Genomic DNA, 14,924 nt, shown 5'->3' on the forward strand with positions numbered 1-14,924 from the left:
TTCCAGCGCCCCCCCCCCCCCGGGGTCACTGAAAGCTGGTACCAGCAGTATGGGCTGAGGCATACACAGTGGTTCAGGATGAAGGCTAATGTATACATGATCCTTGCTGGTGTTATAGACCACTCTCAGGAACCAGGAACCACCTACGGCCACACATTTTGTATGTGGCTTAGGGGAATGGGACCATCTGAAGTACAGTTCTTCCTCCTGCTCTGTCTACCTTGTTTTTTTGAGACAGGGTCTTGCACTGACCTAGAACTCATCAACTAGGCTAAAGGGATTCCTTGTGACTGGCCTGTCTTCCCAACGCTGAGATTACTAACATCCACTATACCCAGGTTTTTTGTTTCTTCTATTTTTGTTTTTTAACTTGGGTTCTAGGGATGGAATTCGTATCTTTGTGCTTGCAAGGAGGGCATTTTACTGACTACTTTGGTGTGGCCTGGAACTCACCAAGTTGGGGAGACTGACTGGCCAGTGAACCCCAGTGATCCATCCATCTCTCCCTCCTCGGTGCTAGGATTTTAAGTGTGCACCAACACACTCAGCTTTTTCATGGGTTCTGGGAATTGAACTCAGGTCCTCACGCTTGCAAGCACTTTACAGACTGAGCTGTCTTTCCAGCCCCACGTGTCTTTATTTCATGAGCCTTTAATCCTTGCAGTCTTACTGGCGGTCAGAGAGTTTAAATAAAGCCTACTTTAAGTCCACAGAAGGAAAGGTGACACCAGATCTCTCTGTCACCTCTGTCTGGTCCCAGTGTGGCATCTTAGGGCCTGAAGATTAAAGTCCAGTCAGGGCCTGGGACAGGCGGGGCCAAGGCAGGGACTGATGTGCCTGTTTTCCAGACAGCATGAGGCCTAGGGTCAAAAGGTGTCTGAGCTGGCCTGCGTGTCTTGTGATTTGTTCTCTGCATCTGTAGCTGCCCCATCCTGTGACCATATTAGCCTCTAGGGATTTCATAATCTTGCCAGGTGCTTTCCTGAGGGGATCGCCAGCTTCACTGGGCAGACGAGAAGAAAACAAGGGCACTGACTGGAGATGTGGCTCAGCTGGCGAAGTGCTTACCCAGCGCGTGTGAAGCCCTGGTTTCAAACCCTAGCTCCGAATAAACAAATGGGGGCTGCTCGTCTGTCATCCCAGGAAGGAGGAAGGGTAGAAGTTCAACATCATCCTTGGCTATGCAGTGAATCAAGGCCAAGCCTGGATGTATTAAACAACTGACTCAAAATACAGAGAGAGAGAGAGAGAGAGAGAGAGAGAGAGAGAGAGAGAGAGAGAGAGAGAGAGAACGCAGACACGTTTGAGACAGGTCTCTCACTGAATCTGAAGCTCACTGATTAAGCTAGACAGATCAATGAGCTCTAGAAATCCACCCATCTACCCCCAGTCCATCCAGCACTGGAGTTACAAATATGGCTCACTTTTTATATGGGTGCTGGAGATTGGAACTCAGGTCCTCATGCTTGCATGGCAAGCACTTTAGCGAGTCTCCCATCTCCCCAGCTCTAGCAGACAGCCTCATAAGGGCTCTGCCTGCAGTCTTCCGGGAGCCAGGCTCAGCTGTACCTGAGAGAGGTGCAGCTCACGCTTGCCTTTGGAATCTTATTCACAGCTGCCATAGGATGTGCTCTGCAGTTCCCTTTCCTTCATTCCCCTCATTTCCCAGCAGCAATCTTTCTGTGTTATCTCTTCTTCCTACCTCAACCAGTGACGTAACCTGCTTCTGTGCATCCTATAAATGAGTCAGTTAGCTTACGTCTGGGCAGGAGGCTCAGTCTATAAGGAACTTCCAGCAGAAACTTGACCAGTTCTCCAGTGTTCTTCCTCAAGCACCTACCAAGTGCACAGGTCTAACAGCATGCTGGATACTGCAAATACCGCAGTCTCTTGACATGTGGCCTTGCCCTCCAAGGGGAACGCAATGTCCAGGTGGATGGCCAATGGCATGTCACTCCAACATACCACCAGAATAGAGCAAAGAGCAAATGGGGCACCTGCCGGAGAAGAGCAGTAGAGGACCCGGGGCTGGCTGGGTGGGAAGGACCTCTCCGAAGAGAATGAGAAGAGACAAGGTGTCATTCTTGGGGTGAGAGAGATGCCCAGGAGCTGCCAGACAGGGGCCCAAGTGACCTGAAAGAACATCCTAGGAATGGAACTATATTAACCAGGTGCCATGGTGTGTGTGTGTGTGCGAGTGTGTGTGCAAGTGTGTGTGCGTGTGCGTGTGTGTGTGTGTACACATTCTCATTAGGAGATCAGAGGCCCACCTCAACTATTGTTATTTAGGTACCATCTTCTCTATGTGTGTGTGTGTCTTTCTGTCTCTCTCTTCTCTCTCTCTCTCTCTCTCTCTCTCTCTCTCTCTCTCTCTCTCTCTCTCTCTCTCTCTCTCTCTCTCTCTCTCTCTCTCTCTCTCTCTCTCTCTTTCTCTCTCTCTCTCTCTCTGGTTTGGAGCTCACCAAGTTGGCTGACTGGCCAACAAGTCCCAGGGATCTGCCTTTCTCTACCTGCCCAGCTCACACACTTACCACCATGCTTGTCTTTTTAAATCATGGGTTCTTGGGATCAAACTGTGGCCCTCGCGCTTGTAAAGCAAGCAATCACTATACCCACAAAGGCCATCTTCCTGGCTCCAGTTTGGGCTTCTCACTCTGGGTAGAGATCCTGAGAACAGTATGGGATTAGTTTGCAATTGATGAACTCCACTTGGCCAGGCTTGGGCAGTGGAGGGAGGACAGGTAGAAAATGGAAGGGCCCCCAGTGGGGGTGGGTTGAATGGGAAGCTGGGAGGGTCAATTCATGGCTTCCCACAATATCAGAGCAAAAAAAACCAGGGCTGGAGTAAGTGGGGTTGCATTCTGGGAGTTTCCCCTGGTGTCCCAGGCCCTTGTCAACTCACTAATTTGCGTGGTGTCTTCCAGACCCAGAGGCTGTTGGGCCCTAAGAGGCCCCACCGGTCCTTCTTTGAGTCCTTTATCCGGACACTCATCATCATGTGCACGGCCCTGGCTGTGGTCCTCTCTTCAGTGTCTATCTGCGACGGCCACTGGCTCCTGATGGAGGACCGTCTCTTTGGGCTGTGGTACTTCTGCACCATCAGCAACCACAGTGGTCCACACTGCCTGAGAGACTTGAACCAGGCTCACGTGCCCGGGTTGGCAGTGGGCATGGGCCTAGCACGCACTGTGGCTGCCATGGCTGTGGTGGCTGCCATCTTTGGCTTGGAGCTGCTCATCGTGTCCCAGGTGTGCGAGGATGTCCGCTCACGGCGCAAGTGGGCCATCGGTTCTTACCTCCTGCTGGTCGCCTTCGCCCTCTCCTCTGGGGGCCTCCTCACCTTCATCATCCTCCTCAAGAGTCAGATCACCTTCATGGGCTTCACCCTGATGTTTTGGTGTGGGTTCACCGCTTCCTTCCTCTTCTTCCTCAATGCCACCAGCGGCCTTCACATTAACAGCCTCACGCAGCCCTGGGACCAGCTAAGAAAAGTCTAAGACCCCGCCTGGGGCCCTAGCTTCTATAAGAAAGTGTGGTCATGATGGGACTTCTCTGACATAGGACCTCTGGCTGGAATTGAGTAGGACAATGACCTTGAAGCTGCCTCTTAGATGATAAGCTCTACAAATGGTCCTGGGCTGGGGGGGATCTCTTCAGCTTCTCCCCAGGCCAGAGGCCAGAGGAGTGCCTCAGTACCACAGAACACAAGCCGTAGAGGTTAGCCAAGCTTTTAAGATGTCAATTTTAAAATAAGAAGAATGTTCTAAAACTTCTTCCTTGGGTGTTTTCTTCCCTGGACTGGGGTAGACTTTGAAAGACACCAGCAATTAGTTCCAAGCTGGCTGCCCAGCTAAGCAAGGTTCACACCTGTTTGATGGATAGCCCTGGGATGTGGGCTGCAGGGGCCCTGGGACACTTTTTTTTCTGTATATGCCTGTGCTGTGTGTATGTCTGTGTGTGTACATGTTTTAACATGTGCACAGGTTCATGTATGTGTGGATGTACATGCAATGCAAGTGTGTGCACGTGGAGATCTGAAGTTGATGTCTGGTCTCATCCTTAATTGCTTTTCTGCCTTATTCACTGAAGCAGGGTCTCAGTCAATCCCAGAGCTCACCTGTAAGACCAGTCTCACCAACCAGCTTGCTCTGGAGATGCCCCGTCTGCCTCCCAGGCTGGAATTCCAGGTGACACCACACCAGCCAACATATATATTGATTCTGGGGACCCAAACTCTGGTCTTCCTGCTTGCACGGCATGGGCTTTAACTGCTGAGCCATCCCCAGCCCAGCCCTCAGGACTCGGGGTTTCTAAGAATGGCCGAGTCCTCCACCTAAGGGACCAGTCAGTGGCTAGGATCATCTCCCATCAGCTCAAGGGAGCTTTGCACGCATTTCCCTGGCTTAGCAGGATTCCCCCCAGAAAGCCCTTAGATTAGTAGATTTTCAATCTGCTGATTTAAGTCCCCCCTGTCCTTTGTGTGGACCCACAGGTTCTGGCACACCCCAGTTTCTGGATGCTAGCTGTCCTCTCTCCGGGCATAGTTTGAAATCTTCTTTGAGCAAAGTCCCTGCACGAGTTCTCTAAGGCAGTCTTCCCCGAGGCCAGGACTGTTTGTGAGACTCTCATTTGTAAGGGTCAGGTGACCTCAGCGCCCGTTTCTGATCCTGGGACACATTTCAAAGAGCACACGCGTGTACTGCTGAACGCCACAGCGGGTGAGGGGACAAACAGATGCTGAGTAATAATTAACAGCTTGCAGGGGACAGGTGGAGGTGAACGGGGTCACGAGCCTGTGGAGATTTCCATACTCCTGGAAGAACTGCTCTCGCTCTCTCTCTTTCATTCTCCCTGTGTGTGTATGTGTGTGCACATGTGTGCTTGTGTGTTCAGGTGCATGTGTGAGCACCAGTGTACGGAGGCCCGAGGACAACCTTGCCTGTGTTGTTTCTAGATGCCATCCACTTATTTTTTTCATCTTTGTGTGTGGGCGTAGGCATGCGCACACCATGGCACACAGGTGGAGTTTAGAGGTCAGTTCTCCCTTCTGATCTTCACCTTCCCTTTGGTTTGCGACCGGGTCTCTTTGCTGGTCTCAGCCTGGGAGCTTCCAGGGATTTCCTGCCTCTCTTTCTTCAGCCTGTGAGCGCTGGGATTACAGATGTGGTCGCTACTGCATTCAGCTTTGTGTGGGTGCTGGGAATCCCAACACGGGTGGTCAGGTTTGCGTAGCAAGCATTTTTATCCACGGAAACATCACCTTGGCCCCATTTTGTTCAAGATGGTCTCTTTCTGGTCTGGAATTTGCCAGGTAGGCTGGGTTGGCTGGTCAGTGAGCTCCAGAGACCTCTAGCTCTCATCTCACCAGAGCTGGGATTACAAGCACATGCCACCATGCCGAGCTTTTTTTCTTTTTCCTACATTGGTTCTGAGGATTGAACTCAGGCTCTTGCAAGGCAGTTGATCCACCAGCTGAGCCATCTCTGCAGCCCCATATCTGTTTGCTCATCCTGTTGCCCCATTTCCAGTTTTTGCCACCCAGAAACAGGTGAAATGTGTTTTTTTTTTCTATCCTGTAAGGTTCTTCCCCCTCCAGCTCCAAGTTGGCTTTTGGACTTTGCCCTGATCTTGTCGTAAGGGTCCCTTCCAGGGCTAGGTGAACACACCTGTGATGCTTCTGGCACCACACCAAGGGCCTTCTATTCACCCATCAAATACTTCGCCACTGAGGGCCCATTTTATTTTGAGACAAAATGTCGCCCGAGCTGGTCTCTTCTTTGTGAGCTTAAGTGATCCTTCTGCCCCCACCTCCCCACGCAGTTCTATTGTGGTTTTGTGTATGTATGAGTCCATGTTCATGTGTGGACACATATGTGTGAGAGCACACAGGCATGTACACAGGCATGTGAGAGCAACCTTATGTGTCATTCTCCAGGAGACCACATACCTTGCTTTTGAGACAGTGTCCTTCCCTGGCCTAGAACTCACCAAGTGTGCTTTCCTGGACGGCCAGTGAGCCCCAGGGACTTCCTGCCTCTGGCTGCCCAGCACCAGGATTGGAGGCCTGCACAGCTGCACCAGGCTTTTACACAGGCTCCAGGAACTGAACCCAGATTGTCATCCATTTTACCCCTAAGTCATCCCTACAGTGAGCTTACCTATCTTCATCTTACTTACTATCGCGCATGCATGTGTGGGAATGTACACATCATGTGCACATGTGGGGGGGGTGGAGAACAGTTTGTGGAGCTGGTCCTTTCTTTCCGCCTTGACGTAGGTTCCCAGGATGCAGCTGAAGCCGTCACGCTCGCTCACCATGAGCTTTCGTGGGCTGAGCCACTTCTCTAGCCATGACTTTTAGACATCTTTATTCCAGTTGAGATTCATGAGACTACACATGCTGCATCGGAACCACCACTATCCAGGGACCTTGGAGACCCCAGAACTGGTAGTTTTGTTTTGCAGTGCTGAGGCTCACTCACATCCAAGGCCTGGTGCACCTGGGCAGGTGCTCTCTGACTGAGTCACACTGCCATCTCTACCTGAGGAGTTCATGGGGACTGTCTGGTTTTACCAAAACCAGAATTCATTGACCACTCATCCTGGGTCTCAGCCTGGGAAGTGGTCCTGCAGCAGGCTGGAAGATACGAATCGTATGCCAGCTCTCCGTTTCTGTTTAGGTTTCCCTGCTAGGTTGTGTTTGGCAGGAGACTCAAACACTTCATCCTCTTTCATCCTCTTATGGAGCCAGGGAGTGCTGATGTGCCAGCATTGACAGCCAGAGTCATGGAAGCTTACAGTGCAGGGAGATGGGCCTCTGCCTGTTTGAGAGTCGGGAAATCACCACCCGCCTTGAAGCTCAGATTGTTAAAAGACTATGCATTAGCAGTCCATGGAGATGTAGCATAGCTGGGAAAATGCTTGCCTGCTGTGCATGAAGCTATGAGTCTGATTCCCAGGACCACATATAGCAGGCCTGGTGGTGCACGCCTGCAATTCTAGCACTTGGAAATGAAGGCAGGAGGATCAAGTTCAAGGCCATCTTCAGCTAGGGATTAGTAGACCAGCCTGGGATATAGAAGACACTGTCTCAAAAGAGTAACAAGACTTTCATATCGTTACCAAGTATCTTGAGCAAGTCTTGGGCCTTCAGGGAGCTGTCTGCCATTCATAGGGAGGATGGCTTACTTCCTGATGTACCTGTTTTCCACCAAGTCCTCATACAACATCAGAGATAATGGAAAAGGGGCTTCAGAAGCTTAATTTAGCTGCTGTCCTGAATGCTCTATGAGAACTCTAGGGCAGACGAGATCAGCCGAAGGCCCAGGGGCTTGATTCCTCATATTTCCTGAGCTTCTAGGCTTGTCCTTAAAAGTGAGCTGGAACCTGGAGGCAGGGAAGCTCCCTGCTCCCTCAGGGAGAAGCTGGGAAACGATGTAGAACATAAGCCTCCCCCAGGTGGCAAAAGATGGACACACAGAGACTAGGGTGTTCTGGATGTCATTTATTCCCTTGCCTCCTCCGGAGCCACTGAGTCACTCTCTCAGAAGAATAAGAAAAACCAAATCACAGACCTGTTTCTTGCTCCATGGTGACCCAGTCTCAGTTCTAAGGAAGCTCAGACCTGGAGGAAGGCCTCTCGCCACTCAAACACAGAAGAGCCGTTAGAAGAGATCCGTCCTATTGAGTGTCCAGCTCTGTGTCCACTGCCAGTCCTGCCGCAGCCTCAGATGATGCTGGCCCTGGGGGCGCTCCGGCTCTGCTCCAAGGTGCTGGCCTTAGTGCCGTGGGTGGTACCGCTGGTGGCATTGCTGAAGGAGTTGCTGAGGGCCACAGGGCGTAGCGGGAACTCTTGGAGGTGCCACTGGCGCCATTTTTTCTGAACTTCTAGCTGCACCTGCCCAAAACCAGCCATCAGCTGCAGCGACTGCTCGAGAAGGTAGCTCAGGCCTCTGCCTAGACCCTGGCTCACTGATGAGCCCAGCAGTCCCTACTCTCATGGCCCTGCTGTGCCCCCTTCCCTATTGGTCTCTGACTGACCATTCCTGCCCCATGTATAGAAAAGGTACTGAGGGCCTTCTCTACCATGGGCACTAGTACATGGCATCTTTAAATTTTAAAATTATTTCTTTATTTATTTAGAGAGCGATAGATGTAACACACATGCATGCCATGACATTCTTATGGAGGTCAGGGGATACCTTGAGCTCTCCTTCCACATCAGTTCTGAACGGTACCCACCATCTTCTAACACTGCGTTCCTCAGAAAAGGTGTGAGAATTGTTCCACAAACTGCAGAGTCAGGTGTCCAAACCTGCATGCTTGTTCCCATACCCCCCTCACCCCAGTCTGGAATCCATCCGCAATCTGAGGGTTTGCTCTTAGACATTTCCTCTATGGTCCTCAAGAGCACACTTGAAACTCTGAAGTCAGCTTTGATGTTTGATTTTTGGGAAACATCTGAGGTCACTCCCATTCAAGTGTGAACCAGACAGATTGGTCAATAGCCACAGAGACACTTGGCCTGTATGCACTACCAATGTAGCCAGGGTCAGTGACTGGAGCTTCATATCCTGAATCCTCAGTCTCTGACCAAGGCTGGGGCAGTTCCAAGTGACCCACTTCACTCATGGGAAGACTGAGCTCGGGATGGGAAGTGACCCAGGTCCCTCCCAGAGCCGGCAGCAGAGCTGTCGGGAACTTGGGTTTGAGTGGGGTCTGGGCTCATCTGGGTTTGCTGAACTTGCTCATGGAGTTTGGTAAGGAACCCTTCACAGACCCAGTACGGACCCACGGAATCTATTTCTGCTGGTTCTGTCCTGAGGACATTGCCCAAGATGTGATCTATCACACCACCGGACGACTCTGCCAAGCAAGCAGGCCTGTCTCAGCCCCCTTCTCACTCTCCTTGGCTGGTCAGCGGGGAGTCCTGGACTGGAATTCAGTGGTTCCCCAGGACACTCACCTCTCCATTGAGGAAGCAGTAGAGGATGGCAACCACCAGCCCCTAAAGAAGGAACTGTGTTAGTCTGTGGTTATAAACTTCTCCCTCCCACCTGCTCCTACCTGAATCCTTGAGTGAGCACACACATGCGCAACACACACACACACACACACACACACACACACACACACACACACCACCTCCCCCACCCCCGCTCCTTAGGACCTTTCAGCCTTGGAGAATTCCCTACTTCGGGGCACTGATCTGCCTGCCTGCCTTCAACACAGGCAGAAGTCGGTTTCATTTATTGATCCCGAGATCTAACATATGACCTCCAACTCCTGTGTCAGGGACGGTAAGGGAAGAGCTTCTGACTTGGGCCCTGATTAAAGGATCCATTCAGGTCTCTGGAATTGGTGAAGAGTGTCATCCAGGATAGCAGAGATAGGAGGCCCCTGAAGAATCACCCCATCCCCTTATGAGGGGCAGGGTCACTCCAGTGGGAGATCCTGGGCTCACAAGAAAGGTGATAAATTCCTGCTGGAGAACAGACATGTGGTGAGAGCAAAGTATGCCCGAGTGCAGGTCTGTAGCAGGTGCGGGCAGATCTGGGGTTGAGTACAGGTGTGCTAGCAGGTAAGGGCAGCTCTGGAGTCTAGTGCAGGTGTGCTAGCAGATGAGGGCAGCTCTGGAGTCTAGTGCAGGTGTGCTAGCAGGTGAGGGCAGCTCTGAGGTCGGGTGCAGGCGTGCTAGCAGATGAGGGCAGCTCTGGAGTCTAGTGCAGGTGTGCTAGCAGGTGAGGGCAGCTCTGAGGTCGAGTGCAGGTGTGCTAGCAGGTGAGGGCAGCTCTGAAGTCGAGTGCAGGTGTGCTAGCAAGTGAGGGCAGCTCTGAGGTCGGGTGCAGGTGTGCTAGCAGGTGCAGGCAGCTCTGGAGTTGAGTGCAGGTGTTCTGGAGTTGAGTGCAGGTGTGCTAGCAGGTGCTGGCAGCTCTGGGGTCGAGTGCAGGTCTGTAGGTGTGGGCAGCTCCGGGGTGGAGTGCAGGTGTACTAGCAGGTGCTGGTAGCTCTGGGGTCAAGTGCAGGTCTGTAGGAGGTGCGGGCAGCTCTGAGGTCGAGTGCAGGTTTGTAGCAGGTGCGGGCAGCTCTGAGGTCGGGTGCAGGTGTGCTAGCAGATGCTGGCAGCTCTGGGGTCGAGTGCAGGTCTGTAGGAGGTGCAGGCAGCTCCGGCAGCTCCGGAGTGGAGTGCAGGTGTGTATCAGGTGCAGGCAGCTCTGGGGTCCAGGCTGTGTTTCCTGACTTGGAGGGGTGGAGTTTATCTGGACCTTTTCTCAGAGCTCCTGTTTTCCTGATGATATTCCCTGGGTCGTCAGTCTGCAATGCCTGCAGCGCTGTGAGTGATGTGTGTTGGTTGCTACTGACTGTCAACTTGGCAGAGGCTAGGATCACCTAGAGGAGAACCTCTGAGCATTCCTTTAGGGGTTTTCTAGATTAACCAAGGTGGGAAGACTCTCCCCAAACACGGGGGGCACTACTCCATCCAGTAGAGAGAAAGTCAGCTGAGTACCACAATGCCACCAAGCCACCAACTGCCTCGGGTCCTGCCACCAAGGCTTCTCCACCATCATGGGCTGTACCCTAGAACTGTGGGGCAAAGCAAAGCCTTCCTCCCTCCCTCCTTTCCCTACACAGTTCCTGTCAGGGTGTTTGATTACAGCAATGGGAAAGTAGCTATCCACAGAGCACCTGCTCTCTCCCTCCCTCCCTAGCTCCCTCCCTTCCTGCCTTCCTCCCTCAGAGCCCACCTCACCATCCTGCCTTCCTCACAGGCCTGCCCTTCACCTCCCCTCTAGAGGCTTCCATATATAGCTTAAAACATCAGCTGGCCTGGCCTCTCTGCTCTAGCCTTTAGCTGCTTGTCACATTGAAGGACCCCAAAGTGCAATGGACCTGCCACTGCGTGGTGGGCTTAATATGTACACGTGCTAGGGGATATGGGCTTTGTGAGGTGTGTGTGTGTGTGTGTGTGCACGTGTGTGCACATGAAGCACACATGTGCAGACTGATGAAGGCCTGAAGTCAACAAGTCAGCACAGGTCTTTACCCCTAATCAGGCCTCCCCAGCTTCCTGAGACAGGATTTCTCACTGATCCCAAGGCTCTGAACAGCTAGGCCGCTGGCTAATGAGCTCCCAGGATCCACCTTGTTTTGCTGGTACCCCACCCCAGCTTTTTAGGTGGGTGCTGGGGATTCTAACTCAGGTCCTCATCCTTGTGCAGTGAACGCTTTGCCCACTGAGGCTGTTTTTGAAGGGGGCAGGACTTGAACCCATGGTCCAGGCATGCTAAACTCATGTTCTACCATGGAGATACAAAGCCAGAACAATACTTGTGAGTTCTGCTGTTATAGTAGGTGTATATGGTTTTTCTTAGAGATTTACTTTTATTTATGTGCAGTTACATATATCTGTGGATATGTGTGTATGCCACCTGTGTTCAGGTACCTGCAGGGGTCAGAAGAGAGCACCAGATTCCCTGGAACTAATTATAGGCAATTGTGAGCACCTAACAAGGATGCTGGGAACCAAATTCAGATCCTCTGCAAGAGCAATAAGGACTCTTAACCGCTGAGCCATCTCTCCAGGTCATGGCCCCATCTCTCTCTGTCTCTGTCTCTGTCTCTGTCTCTCTCTCTGTCTATCTCTCTGTCTCTCTGTCTCTGTCTCTCTCTCTCTCTGTCTCTGTCTCTCTCTCTGTCTCTCTCTCTTTGGTTGGTAGATACAGGTTCATTCTGTTATTCTCTTCACTTTGGTATGAGGGAGAAACTTTGATACATTTGTATATGAATACACATACATATCTATGGCTACATAAACATATTTAATAATTTGTATACATAAGAACATACACACACATGGGGGAACAGACTCTCACAAGCCCCTGAATGGCTTGGAACTTGCAATATAGCACAGGCTGGCCTAGAATGTAAAGCTATCTTCCCAACTCAAGGGCTGGGACTGCATGCGTGTACCACCAGGTCCAGCTATTTACATGTTTCTTATGGCCTTCTCATTTATAAGCACATCCATGGGACATTAGGAAAGTGTTCTTGGTGGTTTTTTTTTATCTTCCCAGTTCTGGGGACAGGAAGTCCCTATCTTCATGGAGGAGCAGCCCTGGGGTCCCAAGCTCTTTGAATGCTTATTACCTACTTTGGTGGTCAAGCTAAGTCCTTCCAAACGCCCGAACCTCAGAGTCCCCGATGAGATGAGTCATAGTAAGACCACTGTTAAATGTGCAACAGGACCAAGGTGCTGGCAGAGCCTCTGCTCAGGGAAGCTTCTCAGAGGAAGCACAGGGACAGCCTGAGGTTGGGTTTGAAATAGCAGAGAGGTCCTGACTCACTGTGTCCCCTGTGAGCAGTCTTCCCTGGAATCCAGAGCTCAGCTTACCAAGAGCAGAATCCAAGGGACAAAGAGGGAGTGGAGGCCTCGCTCTGAGGCTAAGACCTCCCTATTGGGGGGGGCTCTGCTGGAGTCTCTCTGCAAGGAAGACTTACTGGGGGTGGGGTGGGGGCTGGGGGCTGGGTGTCCTCAAGCTCTAGAACAGAATCACAAGGCTTCTTTAGGCAGTGGGTTTGTTTTCATTGGTGTGTGTGTGTGTGTGTCTGTCTGTCTGTCTGTGTATGTGTATGAACACATGCATGCTCAGGTTGTACTGGGGATGGAACCCAGGGTCTCAGGCATGCAGGCAAATGCTCTTCCAGTAAGCCTCAAGCCATATTCACTGGCTTTTATCTAATGGATACTATAACTCTTGAAACAAACCGTTCTTTCTTTGGCTTCTGGAAAGCTCCAAACTCAGGCTGACCTCAGACTTGCTATGTCGTGAAGGGTGACCTCGACTCCCACCTCCTCCTCCCAAGTGCTTGGATTACAAAGTACACTACCACACCGGGTGTATAGTTTTTTCCACTGATAAGTCATCTACATAGTTTTTTCTCCATTGGTTGTTGCTAAAAGTGACTTTATGTTATTTTTGGAAAGAAATGGCTCCAAGCAAATAAATAAAGTAACAATGTGAAGCTCGAGATTCCAATTAGGGTTTCTTCTTACCCATTTCTGTTATTGTTGCCTTAACTTCATAACATCTTGGTGGATTAGAGGTAGGTGACCTCCCCCACCTCCTGTCAAAAGAATCTGGTTAAAACTCCAACATCCTGGGGCTGAGAAGATGGCTCAGTGGTTCCATCTAAAATAGTCATTGTGTGACACACCGGGGAGACAGTGATTGGCAGGTCCCTGGGCTGTCCAGCCCGCTAGAATGGTCTGGTCTACTTGATAAATTCCAGGCTACAGAGAGATCCTATCTAAAATGCAAAAATCAAAACAAGAGCAAAAAAACAAGGTGGACAGTCCTGAGGAATGTTGTCCCCTGACACACACTTGCACACACGCACGTACACCCACACAAGTCCAGCACCCTCCTGCCACCCACTCCCACTTCCTGCTCCTTAGGGGTAACTTGAGTACAGCCTGAACACTCTTAACTTTTTTTTCAATAACATGCTGATGTTGCGAGTTTCCAGTTTCTCAGTTTTAGACATTTCCTCTGGACTTCCCAGTGAGAAACAGAGGGCTCCTCTGCCTGCCTGGGGTTTACACAGTGTGTCATTGTGGTTGCGAATGTGCTACCCGTGTGGTTGTGTAACTCTTTATCCATCGTGCTCTGTCGATTTTCTCTTTCCTTCTCTCAGGAGTCTACCTCCCCCATTCCCATGCTCTTACTGTTGGAGACTCAAAATCAGTTGGCATCATGAGGTCCTCCCCTGCGGCCTTGGGTCGGCACTGTGTGGGACTGCCAGGCTTGCTATCTCTGCAGCCTCGTTTCTCTCAAAGGAAACTGAAATCTGGTGTGTGTGTGTGTGTGTGTGTGTGTGTGTGTGTGTGTGTGTACACATGTGCAGATGAACCTACGTACACAGATGTGGAGGTCTCAGGTGTCCTTTGACTTTTTGTCATGGGGTCTCTCATGGACCTGGAGCTTCTCCAAGTAGGCTAGGCTGGCTCACTGGTGAACTCCAGGGATCGCTTTGTCTCTGCCTCTGTCTCAGCATCGATGGGATTAGAGGCACGCACTCCCACATGTTTTCTGTAGGATCTGGGGATTGATCTCAGTTCCCATGCTTACAATGCCAGTCCTCTCCTAACTGAGCCACTGCTCTAGTCCTGAGGAGCCCTCTTTTAAGTCACGATCCCCAAAACTTACCTGGAAGGAGCCTAGGGCCAATTCAAAGAAGAGCTGGACTTCCATGGCGTCCTCTGGAGAGAAGGCGAAGATGATGTAGTGAATGCCGAAGAGGGGGATCAGCAGGAGGGTGGACTTGGCCAGGCGCCTAGGGACACAGGGTACGCTGCCACTCCTGATCTGCTCAAGCCCTCCTCACACAGAGCTCAACCCTTCAAGGGCCTGATTGTTTTAAGTTATGCTGCAATGTTTCAAGATACTTTTTCAATTTGGGGTTTTGTTTGTTTTCTGGATCTATCTGTCTATCTGTCTATCTGTCTATCTGTCTATCTGTCTATCTATCTATCTATCTATCTACTATCTATCATCTATCTATCATCTATCTATCTATCATCTATCTATCATCTATCTATCATCTATCTATCTATCTATCTATCTATCTATCTATCATCTATCTATCTATCATCTATCTATCTATCATCTATCTATCATCTATCTATCATCTATCTATCTATCTATCTATCTATCTATCTATCTATCTATCTATATCATCTATGTCCCTATCTCCCTATCTCTCTCTCATCTACCTATCATCTCCCTATCTATCTGTCTGTCTATCTATCTATCTATCTATCTATCTATCTATCTATCTATCATCTATCTTTCATCTACCTGTCTAACTTTATCTGTTAGATAAACAGATATCTATCTATCATCTATCTTTCATCTACCTGTCTA

The 14,924-nt window shown here is 50.6% G+C and overlaps 2 protein-coding genes across 2 annotated transcripts in view; one reads left to right on the plus strand and one right to left on the minus strand.

Annotated features, from left to right (window-relative positions):
* Tmem37 (transmembrane protein 37) overlaps nucleotides 1-3,747 on the plus strand; it is a 6,502-nt gene extending 2,755 nt beyond the window's left edge. The window contains exon 2 of the mRNA XM_005348263.2: nucleotides 2,925-3,747. Coding sequence (XP_005348320.1) covers nucleotides 2,925-3,497 — 573 coding nt within the window. The 3' untranslated portion in view covers nucleotides 3,498-3,747. The remainder of the gene's footprint in view (nucleotides 1-2,924) is intronic.
* Nucleotides 3,748-7,496: 3,749 nt separating this feature from the next.
* Sctr (secretin receptor) overlaps nucleotides 7,497-14,924 on the minus strand; it is a 51,321-nt gene continuing 43,893 nt past the window's right edge. The window contains exons 12-14 of the mRNA XM_026779864.1: nucleotides 14,208-14,334; nucleotides 8,966-9,007; nucleotides 7,497-7,897 (exon numbers count right to left, since the gene is read on the minus strand). Of these exons, the coding sequence (XP_026635665.1) occupies nucleotides 7,727-7,897; nucleotides 8,966-9,007; nucleotides 14,208-14,334 (340 nt within the window). The 3' untranslated portion in view covers nucleotides 7,497-7,726. The remainder of the gene's footprint in view (nucleotides 7,898-8,965; nucleotides 9,008-14,207; nucleotides 14,335-14,924) is intronic.

The sequence above is a fragment of the Microtus ochrogaster genome, chromosome 6, assembly GCF_000317375.1.
Source record: "Microtus ochrogaster isolate Prairie Vole_2 chromosome 6, MicOch1.0, whole genome shotgun sequence".
Classification (NCBI taxonomy): Eukaryota; Metazoa; Chordata; class Mammalia; order Rodentia; family Cricetidae; genus Microtus; species Microtus ochrogaster.